This window comes from Semicossyphus pulcher, unplaced genomic scaffold, assembly GCF_022749685.1.
Source record: "Semicossyphus pulcher isolate SPU_LCO1_2020_fin unplaced genomic scaffold, fSemPul1.0.p SCAF_1, whole genome shotgun sequence".
Lineage (NCBI taxonomy): Eukaryota > Metazoa > Chordata > Actinopteri > Labriformes > Labridae > Semicossyphus > Semicossyphus pulcher.
The window spans coordinates 8,258,591-8,281,793 of NW_027211603.1; the positions used below are offsets into that span (position 1 = coordinate 8,258,591).

The 23,203-nt window shown below is 40.7% G+C and overlaps 2 protein-coding genes across 4 annotated transcripts in view; one reads left to right on the plus strand and one right to left on the minus strand.

The window, feature by feature from the left end:
• The window catches only part of coro2ba (coronin, actin binding protein, 2Ba), a 53,665-nt gene extending 36,912 nt beyond the window's left edge, over positions 1-16,753 (plus strand). For 2 of the 3 annotated variants that reach the window (XM_069658722.1, XM_069659795.1), the window contains exons 3-12: positions 3,260-3,376; positions 4,710-4,859; positions 5,606-5,770; positions 7,011-7,127; positions 7,223-7,327; positions 9,342-9,438; positions 9,795-9,907; positions 10,094-10,184; positions 12,597-12,736; positions 13,075-16,753. In XM_069658722.1, the coding sequence (XP_069514823.1) occupies positions 3,260-3,376; positions 4,710-4,859; positions 5,606-5,770; positions 7,011-7,127; positions 7,223-7,327; positions 9,342-9,438; positions 9,795-9,907; positions 10,094-10,184; positions 12,597-12,736; positions 13,075-13,209 (1,230 nt within the window). In that variant the 3' untranslated portion in view covers positions 13,210-16,753. The remainder of the gene's footprint in view (positions 1-3,259; positions 3,377-4,709; positions 4,860-5,605; positions 5,771-7,010; positions 7,128-7,222; positions 7,328-9,341; positions 9,439-9,794; positions 9,908-10,093; positions 10,185-12,596; positions 12,737-13,074) is intronic. The other variant, XR_011307923.1, reaches the window with a different exon arrangement.
• anp32a (acidic (leucine-rich) nuclear phosphoprotein 32 family, member A) lies at positions 15,999-21,391 on the minus strand. Its single transcript, XM_069660991.1, has 7 exons — positions 21,229-21,391; positions 18,859-19,008; positions 18,653-18,775; positions 18,379-18,577; positions 18,139-18,248; positions 17,982-18,036; positions 15,999-16,570 (listed from the first exon to the last, which is right to left on the minus strand). Exons 1-7 carry the CDS (start codon positions 21,280-21,282, stop codon positions 16,503-16,505), a joined length of 759 nt encoding a protein of 252 aa, XP_069517092.1. The 5' UTR covers positions 21,283-21,391; the 3' UTR covers positions 15,999-16,502.
• Between the last annotated feature and the right edge of the window lie 1,812 nt (positions 21,392-23,203).

Sequence of the window (23,203 nt, forward strand, 5' to 3'; positions counted from 1 at the left end):
ATTTCAAATATTATTGCTTCTATCGATTACAGAGAACACCAGCTTTGACTCACATCGGCTTTTTCCAGGGGAGAATTGCTCCTTTAAATCTACTTATCTTCTATGTTCTTTTACTTTTGATTTCCTCATAATCCCTCATCAACCATTTAAACCTTGTGGCTCCCAACAGACACGATTCCTGTGCAGGTAATTAGTTCCTCTTAATGCAGAGTCCCTTAGATCCCAAGTTATTAAGGTTTTGAGGCCGTGTTAAAACCTCCCAGTCACTCCAACATTCATAGAAGAACCTATGCGTCATTGCTGTTGCTGTCATTTTAATCTTCCATTGCAGTGAGAGTTTTATTACTTTCCTGAAAAAATGAGAGCATATGACTTTCCATTTGAGAGAAGTGAGAACTTACTGTGAAGTAAGCCTTTTTTCTAACTCGCACCAACTTCTGCTTCAAGGACCTTCATTGTGTCTCATATTAGTAGCTTAGTCACACTGTCTCCTCTTCTCCTTCCCTCTTGTATTGACTGAATTGATGTCCCACTCTGCTGTTGTCAGGTTCTGGCAGACAGTGCTTTTATTGGATCTGGCAGGTGTCCCTTATCTGTTTAGCAAAGCCTTCAGTATCTCTGGCAAAGTGTGAACTCATACAGCATTAGACATTTTTCTGTGGGAGGACATTTGCTTCACAGTCGGTATACTTATTGATCTGATTCCTTTTCCTGTTTTATCTTACAGACTGTATCTTTTATGTTTTTTACTTAGATTAAACTGATATGAATTGAGGCTCATAATTTGAAACCCACTACGTGTTCACTTAAAGCTAACCATCTAACTCTGCAGCTAGGTGTCAGAAGCAAGCTTATATGTAATGTATAATGGATAATGTATAGTGAGCAGGTTGTTATCACGGAATGGGACTCTGACAGTTAGAGCTGCGTCCATAGCAACGGTTAACTGTAGCCTTCTTAAAATGAGCTAGGCTAGCTGTTGTTACTCACATTTAATGGAAACATTTCCACTGATGGTGAAGTCAGACACGGTGAACGGGACTGCAGGAATCAGTGCAGCACCTGATTGAGGTTTCCTGTCTCGTCACTGTCAGAGTCTGTTGACGTTTTCTTTTCCGTCTTTAAACTCCGCTGTATCCCGTACTGTGTTTTGTTTATTGTTTACTTCCTGTGCGTCTTCAGTTTTTTACATCTCTCTGTTGTAGCATACAATTTTTATTTCTTTCTCTCCACTGTTTTGTCTCTTTTATTTTTTTTTCTCCAATGTAAACCGATCAACGTCAAATTTTCCAGACTTCTTACGACGGATTGCTATGATTACAGTTAGTCCTAACAACGGTCTGTTCTTCATAGCAACAGTCTGTTACCGAGAAATAGCAAACCTCGGAATGCTGTGATCAACCAATCAGAATCAAGTATTTAACACAGCCGTGTAATAATGATCAACATGAGTTAACTCTAGCTGATAACTACTTTTACTTCTCATACACAAACACACTCTGAAGGGCCTTTAAATCCATTAGTCCTCTCTGTTGACAGTCTGAAAGTCTTCCAAGTAATGGATTACTAAATTGACTCACTACCTGAGACCAGACAGGCAAGATTCAGGATGTGGTCAAGCTTTCCCTGCACGTCAAACCCAGTTAATACTCTGTAATTGATATTTGACCCCGTATGTGATATTTGCTAGCTAGGACTAGTTTTGGTGCATATTTTGACTACATATTTGACTTCTAGAAAAGCAGGACAGAAAGTCAGAGACAAACAGAAATAGAGGGACATTGTTGCTGCCCCATGTGTCAGCCAGTGCATGAGAATGATTGACTTGTACATAATTCTTTTAACTCCAAGCCTTACTGAGATTGTATGACTGTAATCTCTATTTACAGATTCTGTATAAGACAATAGCCGAGGGGTATGATGTTGTATTTCAGTATTTTGCCTCCTGTTGTTATACAAGGAAGATGCTACAAGTACATTTCAACACATCACTAAAATTAGTAATAAACAATGAATGACTCAAAGGGGTGTTGATATTGTATCTGGAGTGAATGTTAAGGGTTTAGTGAGGACAATGAATATAAACAACACACACACACACACAAACACACACATAAACACACACAGGATTTAAGTGACGCACGACCTGGCGCTCTAAAACAAATCTCAGAGGAAATAAAAAAGAGGTCAGTGTGGATTGAAGTGACATCAAACATTGATGACATCATGACCGACATTTGGAGGTTTGGTTCGTCTGTTGTTATGAGTCACTGCCCCTCTGTGGACTCTGTGGGTTATTGCACTAATAATAATGTTGCCTCAGAAGTCCCTGCACAATAACCAGGTCTGCTCTGTTTTGTTCAGGTTTATCAAATCATCCCAACGATGCAATTTTAATTTAATTTTGTTATATTACTGTTTCATGTTGTTGTCATTGACAGCAGGGTTTTTATTCAGTCAATGCATCCAGCAGAAAATCTCATTTAATAAATCACTTTCTCTTCTCATTTATTGTCTGCTTATGAGGGCTGTGAAAAAATATGTTGTACACTGTTGTTCATGTAATTTATGTTTTATGTTTCACGTGTGGTTTTAAAGCAGCTGCAATATCCAGGGAGTCTTATTAAAGCTTGTGGGCACTTTTATGTGCAAGATACAAACGAAAGACACATCATACATCTATTCAGTTCAATTTAGGTCTGTTTTATTCTCACTAAAATTGCTGTATAATCCCTGATTTATGGGACAGTACAACGTGCTAATATATGCTACAGGCTTTTATTTCTAGCTCCGTCCACCAGTCAGTTTAGAGCTGAAGAAGCCTTTCGGATGAGAGGTGAAACATCTTCAAGAACTTAAACCAAGTCTAGTTGCGCCTTTCGGATTTAGCTTCGAATATATGCAGATATTCAGATTTTTTTTCACCTACCCTATCAGAATCAGAATCAGAAATGCTTGATCAATCCCTGGGGGGAATTCGGCGTTACAGTTTCTCTGACACAGAGAAAGCATAGAGAGTTAAATGCTGAGATAAATTTAAATACAAAAAGTTACAATGCAAAAAAGTGATATACATAAATGAACAGTGTATTCAGTATTATATCAACATATTGCAGAGTTGAATTATTGCACAATCATCCAGTTTATATGTACAGTGAGAGTTCAGGGAATGAGTCTTTGAGTGAATGTGCTCCTGTCCTCTATACAGTATCCTGAAACTAAAAACGTGACATAATGTCCTTCTGTCGCTCTGTTTCAGTCGGGCCGCCTGGACTCTCATTACCCCAAAGTGTGCGGGCACCAAGGCAATGTCCTGGACATCAAGTGGAATCCCTTCTTTGAAAACATCATAGCCTCCTGCTCTGAGGACACCTCGGTAAGTGAATCATATTTTATTACAGATTATAGAATATGAGTAAGTAAGTAAAGCTTTATTTATAGAGCACTTTTTAAAACACCAGGTTACAAAGTGCTTCACAAACACAGGAATAAATAACATATAAACAAAAAGAACAAACTTAAACACAAGACAGGGATGGAGAGCTACAAGAAGGCTTGTCTATACAGATGAGTTTTTAGCGACTTCTTGAAACTGTCCGAAGATTCAGCAGATCAGATTGATTGTGGAGGATGATCCCAGAGAGTCGGGGCTAAAACAGCAAATGCGCAAACACCTTTTGTTTTGGTATTTGAATGTGGGATTGATAGCAGGCTGGGATTAGATGATCAGCGTGGACGAGAAGTAGAATATGGAACGAGTAGGTCTTAAATGTAACTGGGGGCGAGGTCATGCAGGGCTTTATATGTCATTAACAGGACCGTGTTGTTTATTCTGAATTTTACAGGAAGGAGGGATGCAAGAACAGGGGAGATATGCGTCCGACGGTTGGTTCTAGTTAATAATCTGGCAGCTGCATTTTGAAGTAACTGTTAACAACTGAGAGATGTTTGGGGTTATGGTTATAACGGTAACGGTGTGACTCAGTGACGCTGACGATGTGAGAAACATTCTGTATTTGTGAAATTGTTTCAGTTTGTTGGACGCTGATGCTGGGAGCCGACGGCCATGAAGGCGTAGAGGTCATCGGGTCATTATGGCTTGAAGGTTGATTCACAGAGTTTTACAGTACACAGGGCTTTATGTGGCAGCTGCTTCGGTTCTTGTTGTGAGCTAAAGGCTAAAGACAGATGTGGAAATGCCTTTGAGCAATGGTTGGTGCTCTGCGACTGCCTACATAACTGACATTTGATGCAATATGAAATCTCAATCACTATTACTCTTAATCTGGGATGTCACATGGCATATTGTACTGTAAGACCCTGCTGGCCTTTTTTTCCAGTGTATGCACCTGTTATATGACTCTTCTGATCATAGTAAAGCCATGGTAGCGCTGTGAAGTACTTTCACTTGTTGCAGGATAATCCCCTCTGGTCATACACAGAGCCTCGAGCCATAGCTGTAATCCAGATTAATCCTAATGCAATGGGCTGCATTGATACCGTGTGCTATTTTTGATCAGAGGGAACTCTGCCTGAGTCACGCTGATTGTTTTGGAGCTCATATTAAAGAGTGATGAAGAATAAGAAGTGACAAAAACACGATACTGATAACCTGCTGTATGAAAACGCCTGTAGGTGTGTGTGTGCTTCATGATGACGCACTGTTTATTCATTTGTATTTCTCGTGTCTGTGTGTGTGAACGTGACAGGTGCGAGTATGGGAGATCCCCGAAGGTGGTCTGAGGCGCAGCATGACAGAGGCAGTGCTGGAGCTGTACGGCCACAGCAGACGGGTGGGTCTGATCGAGTGGCACCCCACCAGCAGCGGCATCCTGTTCAGCGCTGGCTACGACTACAAGGTACCTCATCAGGAACCCCAAACACAACCCGCTCAAGACAACACAGTTTATTGTGACAGCACTTTGAGCATCAGTGATATAACAGACATTACATGGAGGCCTTCAGACTTTTAAATAAATGAAACTTCATAAACACAAACAAGTGCAATTCAACCCCTTTGTGCAATACTCACTCTGGAATGTATATTTCTCCTCTGCCTTACATGTGCATACTTTGCCTTATGATGTACTGTATATACCAAGAGAGATGTACATATTTTCCAAATATCCTTATTTCTATTTTTTTGTATTGTTTCATTACTGCTTCCTTATTTTTTTTATTCTATTTTATGTCTCTTATATTTAATATTATTCTTTCACACTTTTGTGCTACTTTTGTATAACCGGAGTGACAATAAACATCTTGAATCTTATGGGAAAATGTCCCTCTTAGATACTCAAATACTGTCAGGCAATGTAAAGTAATGTTACTTAGCTAACTTCAGGAGCTATTTTTATTATAGGAGTTACTTTGTTGTACAAATTAACAAGTTAATGTGCAGTAAAATCTATCAAACAGTTCTGTTGTTTAATAATTATTTAAGTGTCAACTGTTATCTGGTTCAAGCTTCTTAAACATTCTTTATCTTTTGTTAATTCAATATGTTTGGCTCTCTCAGACAAATCCTACATTTGAAGTTGACACCTTGAGCACATTGTGGTTGGCGTACTTACTGTTTTGTTTTCCACCCAAAACAATGTGTCAGATCCTGATCTGGAACCTGGAGATCGGAGAGCCCGTGAAAATGATCGACTGCCACACAGACGTCATCCTCAGCATGTCCTTCAACACAGACGGCAGCCTGCTGGCCACCAGCTGCAAAGACAAGAAGCTGCGTGTCATCGAGCCGCGCTCCGGGGCAGTCCTACAGGTGAGAGGGAGGTGTCTGAGAATAAACACCCAGGGAACAGTTTATATAGAAAATATACGTTATAAGTTCCTCTGACTGAGGCTACTGAGGAAATTGAATAATAGCAATAATGAGGTTTCACCTTAACTGAACATCTATTTTGCAACAAGAGTTTCTAGTGTGCATATATTGGTGCCTGACTTGTCTTTTAAATGGCCAAAAGTGTATGAACACTCCATTTGTTTGTAATCAAATAATAAAAATCTTATTGCAACAGCATACAGCTATTTTTTTAGAAACAGCATCCTTTCCGCTTTTTGACAGAGGTACTGTCCTATTTCAACATGACGCAGACAAAGTGAGTGAAATCATCTTCCCAGTCTGGAAAACTTAACTGGCTTGCACAGAGCCTCGACCTCAATCCCATTACACAACTGGATCTCGACAGTGAGCCAGACCTTATCGCCCAGCCTGACACCCTACCTCATGAATGCCATCTTCCAAATCTTGTGGAAAGTCTGAAAGCAGGAGAGCAGAAGCTGTTATTACAGCATATGAGGGCTCATGGTTTTGGAATGAGACACGTCACACTCAGATATTGTTCATCACTCAGGACAAATTATCTGTCTGATTCTTCAGCAGGCCTTGAACCACTGCATCGTGCTTAATGCATCTTTTAAAAATACAGTTTACATAATAATTTCAAAGATTTTCGCTGCTGTTAAATAAAACCAAAAAATGCCGCCGCTGGTCCACACCACTTCTCAATCACTTCATGTTTGACCTTGGTGGTCTAGCTGTCTGATGACCATGAAATAGTTTCTGATTAGACCCATGTGCTGTACCCCTGCTGCACCAAGTGGAGGTGATCAAGACCCGGCAGCAGGAGGAGGGGAAAAGGGACAAATCATGGAAATGTTCTGTACCTAACATACAGATATACTTCCAACAGAGGACAACAGAAGGCTGTTGGTATATTATCTGAAAAAGTAAATTAAATGTGATTGTATTCATGCCGGGATGTGAAGCTTTCAGGTTTTCTGTAATGATTAAAATGTTACTTCATGCAATTGAAAATGACTTATTCCTACCCTCTATTTGAAATGTATCTAAATATAAGATGTCACATGTTTTCTCTGTATTGTCCCAATTTAAATGTCACAAGAATAATTACTGGTATTAAACTGTATTACAGACTGTTTTCCTAGCAGGTGCGTGTCCCATTGAAACCTTGCTCTCTCTTTGTGTTCTGCTCCACCAGCATGCCTGTTGTAAGAACCACCGTGTAAACCGAGTGGTGTTCCTGGGCAACATGAAGCGACTGCTCACCACAGGGGTTTCTCGCTGGAACACCCGGCAGATCGCTCTCTGGGATCAGGTCAGACAACACCTCCATATGGCTCATGCCTGTAATGCCAGAGTGGGAGGAGCCAGTGTGTGTGTTTACACGTCTGTGTGTGTTTCTCTTCCCAGGAGGATTTGGCCATGCCAATTGTGGAGGAGGACATAGACGGCCTCTCAGGACTGTTGTTTCCCTTCTATGATGCTGACACACACATGTTGTACCTGGCAGGAAAGGTCAGTGCTGAACCTCCACAGGTCGCCACAATAAGACATACATTACATGAACAAATACTTTATTCACAATGTCATTTCTCTACTGGATGCTTAAATTTTCCTCCATCTATCTATATATCTTAGACAATTCTAATTCATCTTGCGAAGGGGTCATTGAATGGGTGAATAAACTCAATCAAAAAGTGTAAGTATCTTGGGGTCTTGTTCACGTGTGAGGGTAAAATGGATCATGAGATTGACAGGCGGATCGGTGCAGCATCAGCATTAATGCAGGCATTGTACCGGACCTTCGTCGTGAAGAGGGAGCTGAGCCTGAAGGCAAAGCTTTCGAGTTAACAGTCGATCTACGTTCCAACCCTCACCTATGGTCACAAGTTTTGGGTAGTGACCGACAGAATGAGATCGCGGATACAAGCGGCTGAAATTAGCTTCCTTCTGAGGGTGTCTGAGCTCAGCCTTAAAGATAGGATAAGGAGCTCGGAGATCCGGGGGGGAGCCAGTTGAGGTGGTTCTGGTATCTGGTTAGGATGCCTCCTGGGCACCTCCCTTTGGAGGTTTTCCGGGCACGTCCAACTGGGAGGAGACCCCCGGGCAGACCCAGAGCCCGCTGGAGGGATTACATATCCCATCTGGCCTGGGAACGCCTCAGAAACTGGAAAACGTTACTGGGGAGAGGGATGTCTTGGTCACCTGGCTGAGCCTGCTGCCAACGCGTCTCAGCCCCAGATAAGCGGAAGATAATGGATGGATAGAAAAAGTGTAAAATGCGACTGTCCTTCAAAAAACAATCCAAGGCACTCTGTAGGACTTCTGTAGAATTAAAGTCTTTATTTCACATGGCAAAAAATACTTGGACGTGGTCTTCATCAGGGCACATGTCACCAGTGTTGCACACCTTTGTTTAGTTACCCTAATCAGTTGAGTGGGAGTGGGATCACAATACCACGTTTTTTGAAGGACAAATGGATTTTACACTATTTGATTTGAGTTTTTTCACCCATGCAATGACCCCTTTTTTCTTGCAACATAAAACTTAAGGACAGGTTACAAAAAACATACATTTGACATTTCATAACAGAAGGGGATTTATATTTCATTCCAGAATGGACTGATGAACAAAAGAGTGTTTCAGCCTAACCTTATTAAAACCTGGGACCCTGTATCTCCAGTTTGATGGTAATAGTTCATATTGGCTGTTCAGAGCGTGGTTGGGTTTAGACACGATGCTTTCTGCCAGTCTGAACATGTTTTTATTGAAGGCTGATTCATAAAGTTTCTCGAGTGGTTGGCCTACAATCTTTCAGCAGATTTTAATTTGGTGGAGCAGTGGACACTTGAACACTTATAAATGTGGCCAATTAACATTCATTTAAAAAAAGTGATAGGAAAGACGACATAAAATCAGTTGATGTGCTAGTGTCAAATTTACATCTTGTAATGTACTATGTTTTTTGCGTCATAATCGCTGTTATTCACTGGCCGTGCTACATGAGTTGTTTATACAGAAACTGTTTCCATCTATGTATGATACCAGATCATGTTCAGTTGACTGAAATGCTACAGCAAAGTAGCGTTAATGTTGCCTGTAAATGGAAACATTAAGCAGGATGTCATTCACATTATACAGTGTAAATATTTAACACTTTAAAATCTGTCAAATATCTGTCCCCATTTTAAAGGTGCAAAATCGCACATTTGCCACATGTTGCACCTTCATGTTTAAGCAACAATTTTCACAAGTGTTATTTGGTTTTGGGTTCTTATATGTGTTTTGAACTGATGACATGGAGGAAATATATATTTACTTAGTAATCCTCAGTGTCCTCCCTTAATTTGATACTAACCTTGGCGATATGAAGTCTGTGGTTAAATTGAAACATGAGGAAAGACAGCACTGTTTTTCAGGCGATTGTAGCAGAGCAGCAAATAAAATAGGGCTGTACTTAAAGCATGTAAAAAATGTGACTTGGTTGAAACACTCACTGTAATAGGCCACATTCTGTTGCTTTCACAGGGGGATGGCAACATCCGCTACTTTGAGATTACCACAGAGAAGCCGTACTTACAATACCTAATGGAGTTTCGGTCCCCGGCCCCACAGAAAGGTCTAGGTAAGTCATTTGTTGATTAGTGTTATACGATCTCTCCTGCTGGGGGCAGAACAGCCAGATCCTAACCACTTCATTAGCAGTCTTGATGGGATGAAGTGGGGTAGGATCACAGTGGCTTTGGGCTTGGCCTCAATAGTGCTCTAAAAGTGGTTTTGCATATCTAAAATTATGAAAAATACATTTAAATTGTCACAGTAGTTTTAGGAGCTGCAATAAATTGTCCAGTGCAGTGTCACATTGCAAAAGGTTGTCATTTTTCTCAAGTGGTGATGACTTCAATTGGCCTTTAATTCTGGTCACAGTTTTGATTTTGTCAAAATGGTTGTTTCCCATCACACGCCTATTCTTGTCTGCAGGTGTGATGCCAAAGCACGGGCTGGATGTGGGAGCTTGTGAGGTGTTCCGCTTCTACAAACTAGTCACCCTGAAGGGTTTCATTGAACCCATTTCGATGATCGTACCAAGAAGGGTGAGTGGAGAGGAAGTAATCAAAAGTATTGATACTCTTACACTGCAACTTTTTTAAATCCATGCAGAGAGGTTACATTTTATGCTTCACAACATAGAAATCAAAACAACATAATATGACTGTTATTTTTCTCACTGTGCCAAGCTTATCAATGAAATAAGAATGTATGTGTGTCCCTGTTTACAGTCGGACACATACCAGGAGGACATCTACCCGATGACACCAGGAACAGAGCCCGCACTGTCTGCCAGTGAATGGCTAAGCGGCATCAATAGAGGTAAAAAAAAAACTCCTCAGACACAATGGCTTGTTATGTAAACTCACGCAAATATATCCTGTTTTATTAAATAAAGTTTATTTTTAGGCATTTTAGGCCTTTATATATTAGGACAGTTAAAGGCAGACTGGACATATTGGGGAAGAGAGAGTGGGGATCAGAGCAGGAAATCCTTGCTGCAACAAGGACTTCTGGACGCGTACTCTTCGCAAAGTGAGAGACCTTGTACCCCAGAAATTTACTTTTTACAACATGAACCGAGCTATGATATGCATTTCATTTCATCTATAAAATACAGCATCATCAAATTTAGCAAAAATCTTAAAAAGTGTAAGAAACTACTAAGAAGAAGAAACCTTCTGAATCAACCCTCTCCAAATGGTGGAAAGGCACAGTAAGGCAACCTGAACACAGCCCATTTGTGTACTACAGTGGAGAAGAAGCTCCAGGGGCCAAAGCCATCTACCAAGAAGCCAACATCCTCGAATAGGGTGCTGTGGGAGGAGGTCAGTGCTGACTCTTGGTGGTTCTCAGAAGCAACAGAATAAAGAGGTCTGAGATGATGGGGAAATTAATCTCCAACTCCTGACATGGGTGTTTCTGAGCAGTAGAGAAGAGGAAGACTGCATTGTCCCCAAAAGTCCAGGGGGCAGGAGGAATTTTATTGCATAGTCAGAGCGTAAGGTACCTGCGCAGACAAAAAGCACCATGAAGGGATTGCCTTCCCACTTGACATGCCACCAACGTTGAGGGCATTATATTAGTCTGGTGGCTCACAGGCAGTCAGGGTTCCTTGAAAGAAACCATCTGATAAACACATCAACCACTTCATCCTTCAAGGACAAGCAAATACAACTGTTCAATAAGGAAGAACAACAACAAGACTATGCATGTTCTAGCTCTGGTGCATGCTGTTTTTGCTCCTTCCATGTCTTATGTGGCCACTAACAATACATAAAGCCTCAGTCTCAAAGGAGGACGAGCTGGAGAGTCAGATTAGCTCATTCGCAAGGAAGTGACATGGTCTTCCCACGTGCTTTAGCAGTGGACGACTTTACAGCAAAGGAGTATAAGAACCACCCATCTCCAGTCTCCCAGAGGAGTACAAGTGCACCAAAGTGAGACTAGTGATGTATGCTAACAGAGTCATATGACTTGCTTGTAGGCCTAGCTGCTCCCATCCTTATTACTGGTAGAACATAACACAATCAGAAGAGAACCAGCTACGAAAAGGCAGCACTCAATCTACAGGACCTGGTGGGACAAATTCAGCAATAGAAGGATGGCCTATGACTTGGTGGCTCAGGCAAGGCAAGGGCAATGGATGAGATGGTGGGGCAGCAAGAGAAAAAAAGGACTTCTGGGAAGAGCTGTGGGAAATGGAAACTTTCAGATTGAGCCTCACTCCCAAAAAGCCAGTTTCCAAAAAGCCAGTGGTACAAAGAATACCCCACATGCTCCCTCTGCCCTAAACCAGCAATGTGATGGAAGACCAGTTTCTCACAAGGCTGCTACAACTGGCAGAACAAGCAAGTGCTACTATGTCTTACAGCAGTGTTGGAAAGTAAGTGGTCAAGCCTCGACACTCTTCCATCCCCTCTATTCTGCTGTCCTTAAGCATTTGTTTGGGAAGGTGAGAGTCAAGCCATGCCTGCCAGAAAAGGTCCAGCTACCGGACCTCGCCAGGGCACTTAATTGAGATCAACAAACCTCTAACCAGACCTTGTACTTTGGCTGGCTTGACTCCATCTCATTTACATCATCAAGCTTAAAGTGCCCTGGGAGGATGCAGAGGAGGAGGCTTGAAGAGATACGCTGATACTGGAAAACGAAGGTCTGTCCGTTTGCGGTAGTCCGCAGAGGCCACAATAGATGCTCCGGGAGATGGAAGCTTGGGGAATGGCCTTTTAGGAAGCAGTGAGTTACCTCTCAGGAGCTCCTTAATAGGCAGTCAGTGGGTCTTGGGAGCCAAAGCGAGCAGAAGGCATCATGGGGGTGAGGCTGTTCCTCTGATAATTTCCTCTGGAGGTTTCTTCGTCCCATCAGTGAAAGACGGAGGGCAGAGGGTGCCCACCTGAAGACCAAGGCCAAGTCTTCTGAGTTGAGTCAGCACGCCTCAGGCGTGCAGTTTAAGTGATACCCACCGCAGATCACATTCAACAGATTTGTCTGCTCCAATTGTAGCTTGGTTTTGTTGCTGGTCACCAAACTTTCGTCACCCACTGAAACATTTAATGAGATGAGAATGAGAATCCTACTTTGCAGGCCAAAAGACTTGGACATATGTATGTACACATGCTAAAAAGCAGTGCAGTAGTCAGACACACCAAAGTGAAGGGCTTGAGCTTCTTTGTGCTTTTTATTGGTTTTCAGTCACTCAGTTCAGTGTATCTGCTCCTTTGTCAAATACAGACCCAGTCTTGATGTCCCTAAAGGAGGGTTACCAACGGCCAAACCAGCTAGTGTTCAAGGCCCCTGTGAAGGAAAAGAAGAGTGTGGTTGTAAATGGGATTGACCTGCTGGAGAACGTACCACCCAGGACAGAGAATGAGGTATGTGAAGATCTAAAAACCTAATTTTACTAGTTCTAGCAGATAGTTACCAAGGCTTTTAGGAGTCACAGCATTTTAACTAATTATGCAGTAAACTAAAGACCAGTACCAAAGTTTTGTCCAACACGATGAATCCACAAATTGGAGCTTTTACTGTTTATGGGGATCCAAATACAATAAACAAAGAGTGTTTTAGCTGGACTGATTGTTGACAACTTGACAACAAAATAGTTTTTTATCCCTGTTTATTGTGCATCTTTCCTCTCTGGACATCATCTTTTCATTCCTGTGTGTTATTTGTTACATGCATGAGTTTTTCTTTTTCTTTTTTTATGTAGCTCCTGCGGATGTTCTTCCGACAGCAGGATGAACTGCGACGACTGAAGGAGGAGCTGACCACCAAGGATGTGCGAATACGCCAGCTGGAGCTGGAGCTCAACAACCTGAAAAACGTTAGCCCCAACAACGTCTGACCTCTAAGCCTCCTGGACTGGCAAAGCTGCTTCCTTTTGCCCCCAATTCTGACCTCCAACAAGCTTCTGAGCCCTCCTAAAGATCTTTTTTTGATATATCATAACTTAATTCCTGCAGCCCTGCATAGTGCACACAATAATATGATAAATGTTGGATCACGTCTTAACTGGTGCGATTACTGGAATACCATTTTAAAGATAAATATGATCAATAATGGTGGAAGGCAGTGCTTGTGGGTTGCCACCCTAACATTGAGTCAATGAAAGGGATCAAAACAACTGAGTATTATCTAGGTTTTTATAACTTAATATTCTTGATCTGGCACACTGTCCAGTGTTATGATCAGTTGTTGCATATTTTCAGGCTGACCTCCTGTGTCTCACGATGCCTACCCTACGATTCATGTGGCAATACACAGGCAAAGGAGCCTCTGCACTCATCTTTCTATAATGGCCAAGCCATCATCTAGTTCTCATTATTTGCTGAGGCAAAACTGGAGGATAAAACGACTGTCACTGGCGCCTACTTTTCTTCCCCAAGGCCTTAGACCCTGCTGCAGACACAGATTGCAGCGAGCTGCAGCATCCTCTCAAAATGGCTGACGTGAAGTGGTTTTGCAAGATGAGAGATGGATCCTGTTTTTCCACAAAGCTGCTTATCCCATAACTCCTTCTCTTACCCACAAATTGTTGGCTATAAATTGAACTCACAACACTGATAAACACCTACTCAAATGCAGTCTTTCTTTCCAAGGATTGTTCATTCACTCAAAGTATTTCTATCCTTTATTTAAACGTTGGGAAAGCAGCAGAGGGGACATGGATCCAGAGGAGGTGGACTTGCTTCACTCCCCAATAAAGTCTCTAGGGAAGCTTTGCTGGCTTTTGGTTTTTAGGGCTATTTTTGAGGATGGGGGTAATGTATATTTGCTTCTATTTATTTGTCAAATTTTACCTTTTTAGCTTATAACATGTATATTTGTTAATCCCATTGTTTTTGTAAGATGTGGCTGCGCAAGTAATGATTGTGACGCTTGATAGACTTCGCTGAATGTTTCGGGTTGAAATGGAGCAAGATTTGTGTGAAACTCTACCTTACACGGTGTTAGGTCTTTGACCCTGAAAACATAAGTTCAGATAAGGTATAAAAAAAAACGTCTTGCCTATTCCTAACAGTACAGAAAACTGTCATAATAACCATCCATTTACATTTAAACTTAGTATATCACTATTACTGAGATGTGTTAACTTGTAGGTGTGTTTTTCTCTAGAGTATCCAGGTCATCTGCCTCTCCTTCTTCACATGTACCATCAATAGACTTAGGCTAAATGCAGTTTAATTTCCTCTGTTCTACTACATCTTTCTTTTAACAGTATTATTTCATGCAGTCAGACATGCAAGAGAATAGGGGACTGGCTTAGCATTTGATTGGCTCTATTACACCAGTCGGTTTCACCAAAAAGATTCTGCTTAACGTGCAATGTGTCTTTTAATCACAGTCGGACATGAATCCGCTTCATGAATAGCAAGAACGGAATTAAAAGCCAGCGCAAGTAAAAAGTAAGTAAAGGTAACAAGTCTGATCACATCAAGTTTCATCGTTAAAATAAACGTAACCCTCTAAATCTAGACTTGAAGCGCTGACATATTAATGGTTACTGTGTATGTTTCTTGCAGGAAAAGAAAGGGCTAAAGTTAAAGTAGACAGTGAGGGAAAGGATCCAGCAGAGATGCAGAGACCTACAGAGGAGAGACAGGTGAAGTTGCAGCTGGAGTTGTGCTGTGTCAGGTGCTTTTGTGTACTTAAATTAACCGCATACTAAGTGTTAATTTATGGAAAGGTGGGAAACAGGACTGAAAGGCTTTTCATGTTTTAAAATGACTGGAACTCTCTTTAGACTAAACTTGATTCTTTTTTGGAAACAGGAAAATCCCAGTGTAAAAATGCTAAGTTGGTCTTTGGTAGTTCTGGAAGTATTGTTCAGTTTGAAGTTGACAGCACTGTTGAAAAAAGCATCCTGGATTTACATGTGAAGAAAATGAATGAAGACTGAAACTACATACATTTCACCGTGTGACTATGTTATACAAGGACCACAAACTTCAAAGCATATATAAAAGGGATTTATTGGAGTGAGTGGGAGGGAAAAAGCAAACAATTTGGCTGATGACAGTGGATTTAACATGGAGTGAAATATCACTGAGGTAGGCCAATTTGACCGTTAGGTATAATAGTGAAGACAAAGTCCAAATAACTGACTTCTTCCAGAGTTAACACTTTGAAACAATAAATTTTCAATGCACATAAATTGCGGTTGTAACCTCCATTTATATCAAGCACTTCTCTACTCTACCACCACGAATTCAAACGTTGCCACCTGTGTGTCACAGAAATGAACATGGAGAAAAGCGATAATGAGTTCTGACATTGAACAATTCTCTTTATGGAAAGATTATGCATACAAAGTTATGTTCAAATTCCAGAAATTTCACACTGCGTATTTTTTAGATAAAGCAGCATTACATATTTAATATCTTATTACAATTCATAGTTTCACCTCGGTTGTCTGTTCAATGTCTGCCGTCATCAAAGAGAATACAAAAAAATAGATTTGGTCATTATTTACAAGAACACGTAATTTCCGAACTATCAAAGCTGAGGGTTTAAGGAGGAGGAGCAGCTTTGACAAGGGCAGACATTTTTTTGCTATGATTTAAAAATATGCCCTGTGAGGGTCACACTGTGCATGTTCAGACACAAAGTTTCACACCAGGACAGCAAAGAGTATTGGCATACTGGTGACACTACAAATACATAACTTACATTTAAAAAAAAAAAAAAAAGTACAATGCAAAAAATAAGTTTAAGACGAGGAGAGGACAGCCATACATGGATCCAGTATTTGACTTTAAAATGTATTAGACATGCACTCTTTTTTTGTTTCATTTTGTGTTTTTCTTTTGAAGGGGGGTCTTAAAATACATCAGAAACTGGTCTTACACAAACGGTGAGAAAACAAAAACATTTCTTAAAAAGGTTCATCTTTGCTAGTATTTGATATTACAAAATTGGTGTCCACAAAGCAGTTAAAAGTGGACCGTAAAGACTGGAACACGGGAGCGTCAAAGATACATAAATTATTTCTCCAAACAACCCCGTCTACCTGACTGGCCAATAACAAAAACCACTCCTACTGCAATATGAAACGGGGGGCAAAATACATGGGGTTGTTGGGAAGTGACTGGGAGATACAAGTTTAAAACAGTTCACAACTTAGCTTCAAGAGGCGTCTCAATCGTCTTCATCTTCCTCCCCTTCTTCATCAAGGTCCCTTTTTCTCTTCTGACCTCGCTCTTCTTCTACAAAATAAAGACACGCGGTTAAAAAAGTCACAAACACGTCAATCTAGACGTAAATGTTTCCTGTTCAACTTCTCTTTCAGGTAATGATGCCAGCAACACTGGCTTATACTGTCCGCGATTTTCACATGACGATACAAACTTAAACTGCTTTGTGATGGACAATAAAGACTTTCTGAATCAGCTGAGTCCAAAATCTGTCCTCATTCAAAACAGGTTGGAGTATGTGTAGTGTTCGCACTGTCAAGGACACTATTTTACCACAATGCAATGTTCAAAGGAAATGGAGGAGCCTCCTACAGCATAACTACAGATATTTTGTGAAAAACACTTTGTTGCTTTAATTTCAATTGGCCCTCTCACACTAAGAGACATTAGACATACTGTATCATTAACCCTTAGTCTAAAAACAGTTGAAGGTTTCTTGTTGACTTTTTGACCACTGGTAGTGCTATGGAGCAATCTTTTCTAAAGTGGGTCCCTGTTTTGTTTGTATCATGCACGAGTAGAGGACATACATGCAAGTGCGCTGGCACGATAAGGAAGAGAAAATCTGACATGAGTTTAATGTAATGTAAAACTCATGTCACTGGTTTCAAACTCTGATTTAAGCAATGTTCAAATTCAAATATTTCCAAATTAAATCACAATAGCTTTGTCCCGATCCAGGGCCTGCAGCCTTTGCAGGAGGCCGTCTACGGAGGATGCGCCATTCATAGCCTGCAACAACCGTTAAAGGCGAACGGAAACGAGGCGGTCTGGTCTACAGAGGATTTCCTGTTTGTGTCACCAGCCGTTCCCGCCCTTACCCTTGTCACCAAATGCTGTTCCTGTTGCCTAGCAACAGGTAGCTGCAGGCTTACTAGTTAGCATAACTGGCGTTGAGTATGTTAACCTATTATTTTAAAGATAATTTGTTTCAAGGGCCCTTTGGTGTTTTTAAACATGTGTAACACTAGCTATATGATTGAGTTAAAACCAAAAACTTTAACATTTAAAAGTTTATCATTCATCGGCTGCGTAAAAGTCCGCCATCTCCTTTGAATTGACGGGCAATGAATCTCGGGATACGTTGGGCCGCGAAGGATGCACCCGATGGATCCTTCGTGGCCCGGGAAACGGAGGAAGCATTTGTTGGCTGCATCTAAAGCAGCCCTAAATGCACCGCTGTGACGCAATCGGCCTTCAAGTACACCCTTCGAAGGCTGCAGCCCTGGATTGGGACACAGCTAATATGTTCAATGATACACATAATGTGATTTGTGTGAGTAACACATAGTAAAACATTGAACACTGTTTACAAAAAAAACACCTTTAACTATGTTAATTTCTTGTCTTCTTACAGTAGAGATTAGTGTCTAGTGCATACTGTATCTGTAAGAGTGTGTTAGTCAGCCATCATTTTACTCACCTTCATCATCCTCATCGTCAACCTCCCTGTCGTTCACATCTTCCTCCTCTTCCTCCTTTTTTAAAAACACACAAGGTTAGTGTCATCAATTCAAGCTGAATAAGTTTTAATAATCAGATTAAAAATCGTACTTATTTGTTTATTAGCTTCAATTTACCTCTCCACTGAGGTCCTCCTCTTCCTCTTCTTCATTCTCCTCTTCGTCTTCCTCTCCTTCTTCCTCCTCCTCGTCTCCGGGTGCTGTATCTTCATCATACTCCTCCTCATCTACATCAGGGTGAAACCAGTCGGGGTTAATTATCAACCAGATGTCCAAACGTCAATATTAAGTCAGAGAAGACGCAGCTCTCCACATGAGGCTACGAGAAGCACTTTGTCGCTGTAGCCTCCAACTTACCGTCTTCGTCATCCTCATCATCATCCAGGCCCTCTGCGTAAACCTCAGCGTCAGAATCCGGTGCCTCTTTGTCGTCTTTGTCGTACCCGTCCAGGTATGTTAGCTGTGGTAGTAGCTTGAACACGTTGTCTCTGTATTCGTTCAGGTTTGTCACTTCACAGTTAAACAGATCTAGGCTTTTCAGGGTGGCCAATTCTTTCTGTCAAAGGAGACGCCATATTTAGTAAACAATACAGCCAGCTTCTTTGTGATAGTGACTCCAGGTTTCACTTACCAATGGTTCTATTGTGCTAAGGTCTTTAATCTTGTTGCCACTGAGGTTGAGATGTGTGAGGTTGGGGCATTTGGCTGCCAGAACTTCCAACCCTCCTGAGATCCTGTTATCGCTGAGTTCAAGCTGGTGATCAAACAATCAAAATATTTAAAACCATTAAGCGATAACATCACAGGTACTTGTTTTTGTGTAGAGAAAACACCAACCTTTTTGAGTTTATTTAACTTCGGCAAGTGGGCAACCGTCGTCAGTCCAACATTGATTGTGCTAAGAAATTCCAGCTCCTCAAATTCGTCTGTTAGACCCTCGATCTTGCCTTCGTTTGAGCGACAGTTGTCTAGAACAAGTTCTTTGACCTGTAGGAAGAACAATTACATCTTGTCAGTATGTTAAATGGGAGGAGTCAAATTAAAATCATGTCAAAATACATAAAAATGTTAAATGAAAGGTGTAGAAAATATCCCAACTCTGTCAGTTAGGAAAAACTGTAAACAGTTGTAATATGAGACTAATTAAATTAATTCAGTTAGGCTGCTGCATTTAAATAATTTACATTTTTTACTTAATCTTGAATTTCAGTTGGTCAAAACAACAGTGAAGGTATCACTTTGAACTCCGGATAATTGTAGCATTGTTAATTTTTTTATAAACAATCCATGAAAAAAAAAAAGAACATTGTGAGCAACGTATCCATAATAAAAACAATCATTGTTATTAAAGAAAAACAGCCTAACCAGCTACAACAGTACACTTTTATATTAAAAGGCATGATGAATATTATGTAATATATAAAAGCAAAACAGCCACAGGTAACAATTTTCTACATTAAGTACATATATTTCATTATTTTCTTTACATTTTCCTTATATATATATATATATATATATATATATATATATATATATATATATATATATATATATATATATATATATATATATATATTCCTATGATTTACATACTTTAATTTTGAATGTATTACTTTTATCATAGTGTAGTATTTCATAATGTGTGTATTTGTACTTTAACTGAAGTAAAGGATCAGTATTCTTTCCCCACCACGTCACATCATATTATACAGTATACAGTACGTGTGCGTGTGTTGATATTAGCTCTGCGCATTGATACTGAAATAGCCCGATATGCGGTTACTGGTTATCGGATATTTTAACGCGTTCGCGAACGTGATTCAGCCAATCAGCATTAAAGACCGGAAATATTAAAAAAAAAAAAATACAGTACATTAATAACCCTTTGACACTTTCAATGCTCTTGGTATCGCGATGCATTGACTCTCCTTTCATTACGTAAATATCACGTTGAGCTACTTTTTATGTAAAAACAAACGTAGCGCGGCGGTTTAAATATGTATAGTTTCCCTGTTAACTGAGTAAAAGCGCAATAAGAGCTGAGTGTGAATTGTTAAGAGCGGCGCAGATGCACATTAGTCAAAACAAACCGGAGCCCAACAGACCTACGAGTCGTGCACAGGGTCATTTGTGAGTAGGAGGGGCAGCTGAGGCAGATTAGATAGCTGCCAGGCAAACGTTTCATTGTTGCTTGTGCTAAACTGTTGCCGATTGGATTGATGGAGTGTGTAGACTTCTATTAATACGAAGGTATGATGAATCGTTCGTCATGTGTGTCGAATGAACGGGATATTCGGTGTATTTCGGATTGCCTTTGTTTCTCGGTAAAATGGCGGCTTGTCCTAGTTCTGGAAAACTAGAGCAACAACGCGGCTCGACAGTTTGTTTTCATTACGGCTGATTCTCGATTCAAAAACGACAAAGGCTCGATGAAACAACCGAATGAAAGTCGTGCAGTTATTATCGACATGGGCGCGTTTAGTGTTTCATGTCTCCGTGTTTTCGCCCTGCCTGGTGGCAGGTAACAGTCCATGCTAACGCTGCTTTCTTTCGGCCATCTGTGCGCACTGTGGCTCCGGTTGGAGGCTGCATGTGCTGCAGGCTCGCATCTGTGCGCTGAAGCTTAACCTCTGAATGCACTTCCTGCAGAAAGAAACGACTTCAACTCGATGGTTTGAGCAACTGTAGGTGGAGGATGCAACTGCAAGGCAATAATACGAGGCTGTGATCTTTATGCATCATTGATAATGTCATGACTTTGAGTCTCCGCATCCTTAACGCGCCAAGTGCACGGCTTAAATGTTTATGATAAATGCATTTTCCGGCCAAAGCATGCAGATAGCACATCAAACAACGAGTAGATAACAATTACAATGGGTCTGAAGGAGAAAGGGCTGCGTTCGTAGATCAAAAGTTACAAATATGGCTCCTCATAGTGCTTGCCTTGTTTATACCGCTGGCATAAAAAGCTGTGCTGCATTCTCAAAGTGCACATCAAAAACGTGAGCCCCGAGCCGCACAAAAGTTCAAGCAGCGTACCTGCAGCACCTGCACAACTGTAAACGCGTCCGCAACAATGTGACCCGACGTCTCCATCATCTTTTAACTTGTAAGAAACTTTGTATCCCCACGCCAAGACATCACACGAAAGATTCTCCATTAGCTGAGTGTGAAAACATCACCAAGCGAGACGTGAGGCACACTTACGTCTGACGGAGTGCGGTTCCGCAACTCTAGATGAATTCTTTTCTTCATGTCCATCCTGGATCGGCGCACCCGTGATACGATACACACTTTTAATAATTACTGCAAATGCAACTAGCACCTCCAGAACAGACTGCTGTTGTTCATTCAAACTTGATCCGCTCGGTGGGCGGGACCACGTTGCAGGATTGTCGTCACCGCCGACCAATGGCAGCAGCCGAATAAAGAGGGAACGGATTTACACACACGCAGGCCAATGGAGCCTCCCTTTTAAACCTGGGTGGGGTTTTGTTGTCGAAGTTTGGTTGTTTGTTAACTTAAGTTTACATGGCTAATGTAATGCATTAATGTTTTACACTGAATACATACAACGAGGAGGGGATGCCACATGTTTGTCAGTGAATAATTATCACTATTAAACCACCACGTGACATGAAGCATTGTCTAAAGCTGGACATCTTATGTAGCTATTTGATTGTGATATTATTGAGTTATTAAACAACATTTTTACCAATATTTACAATTTTAAAAAACACCTAAGAATACCAAAACAATCACACATGGGGCAGGGAAAGATGTATTTTAAATGCGGGGGGGAAACAGTCCATATTTTGTATAACCCAAACAAGGTGTGGAGCTTAAACATGAGCATGAGACAGGACAAAAGAAAAAAAATTCCTTGTATTTATTTTTTAATAACAGGCTTGTTAATGCCATAGAATTAAGCCTTATACAATTGGACCAAAGTCAGTAATAACTGAATAGTTTCTATAGATGGCACAAGATGTGCATTATCAGTATATTTATTTACTTTCTCATCAATCTTGATCAAAACAAAAACTGCTGTACCTCTGCTGCTTTGCAAACTTGAATAAAAATTGTCACTTTAATTGTTGAAGGTTTTGTATGTCATACAAATGGGGCATTCAATTAATGTATGCAGACATGACAATAATACACACAACAAAAACAAACATTCCTTATACGTAATCCATGCATGGATTTCTACCCATATTATCAGTTTACGTCAGCTGGGAGTAAGAAAAACGTAATTTGATATTTTTTGAAATCATATTTGACTAGTATGAATTTATAATTATGGTATAATAAATATTGCTTTTCAAGCTGCTATGCCATATTCAATCAAACATTGTTAACAAACTAAATACACTTTTGATCATGACTCAAGACACAAAAGAAGAAGCGGCAGGGATCAGTCATGTGGACAGCCAGACCACAGCTGACTTGCTTCTCATGAGGTTAGCTGGGATGATTCCTCTCTCTAGTGTTGGTGGGCAGGAGAGATCAGTCTGAGGCTGTTAAGTGTTTATCCACAAGGGGGCAGCAGAGCCTCTAGCCTGGATGCAGTGAGCATCATCAGAGGTGTTTGAATCCCTATTTTCTGTTAGACGTTATATACAAATGTTGAAATTACGTGCAAATTATTAAATGTTGATTTCTCGCACAATTCTCTTTGTGGTGAACAAAATCTGGTATAAACAGATGCAGGCTTTATCTAAGTGCATTTCAACTGACCGAGAGGAGAATCATAGGAGCCTACATTTATCTGCCAAGTAGAAGCATACATAAGTGGTTATCAACTGCATCACTGCTCGTCCATGTAACTTCATTAATGTGATAAATAACCTGCGCGTTCATGATAACGAAATATATGTCAATAACAGTATTATTGTTGTTTTGCACCACAGCCTCCGAGGCAATCTGTTTCACACAGCGTTCCATAATACTGCACATTCAGTCCCTGCTTAACTCCATTAGTGTCAGACAGGCCGCAGTATCAAGGCAGCACACATGCATCATGGGTAATGAGGCTGATCTTAACTAAGGGGCACAGCGGCTATTAAACTTTTTCATATATTATTAATGTGGTGTTTAAAACGTGTTTATAGATACAGTTATGGTTGCAGAATAGCTGTGTTATTCAGCCTGCTTGGCATTATTTTACACAGACTGTGTC

Bases quoted from the DNA above. Each gene is read 5' to 3' on its own strand.
- anp32a (XM_069660991.1), bottom strand. From the start codon at position 21,282: ATGGACATGAAGAAAAGAATTCATCTAGAGTTGCGGAACCGCACTCCG. The intron at 18,037-18,138 runs GTAAATTGAAGC...TTTTTAAAAAAG, and splicing joins AGGAGGACCTCAGTGGAGAG to GAGGAAGAGGAGGAAGATGT. The intron at 16,571-17,981 runs GTGAGTAAAATG...TTTATTTTGTAG, and splicing joins TGACGATGAGGATGATGAAG to AAGAAGAGCGAGGTCAGAAG.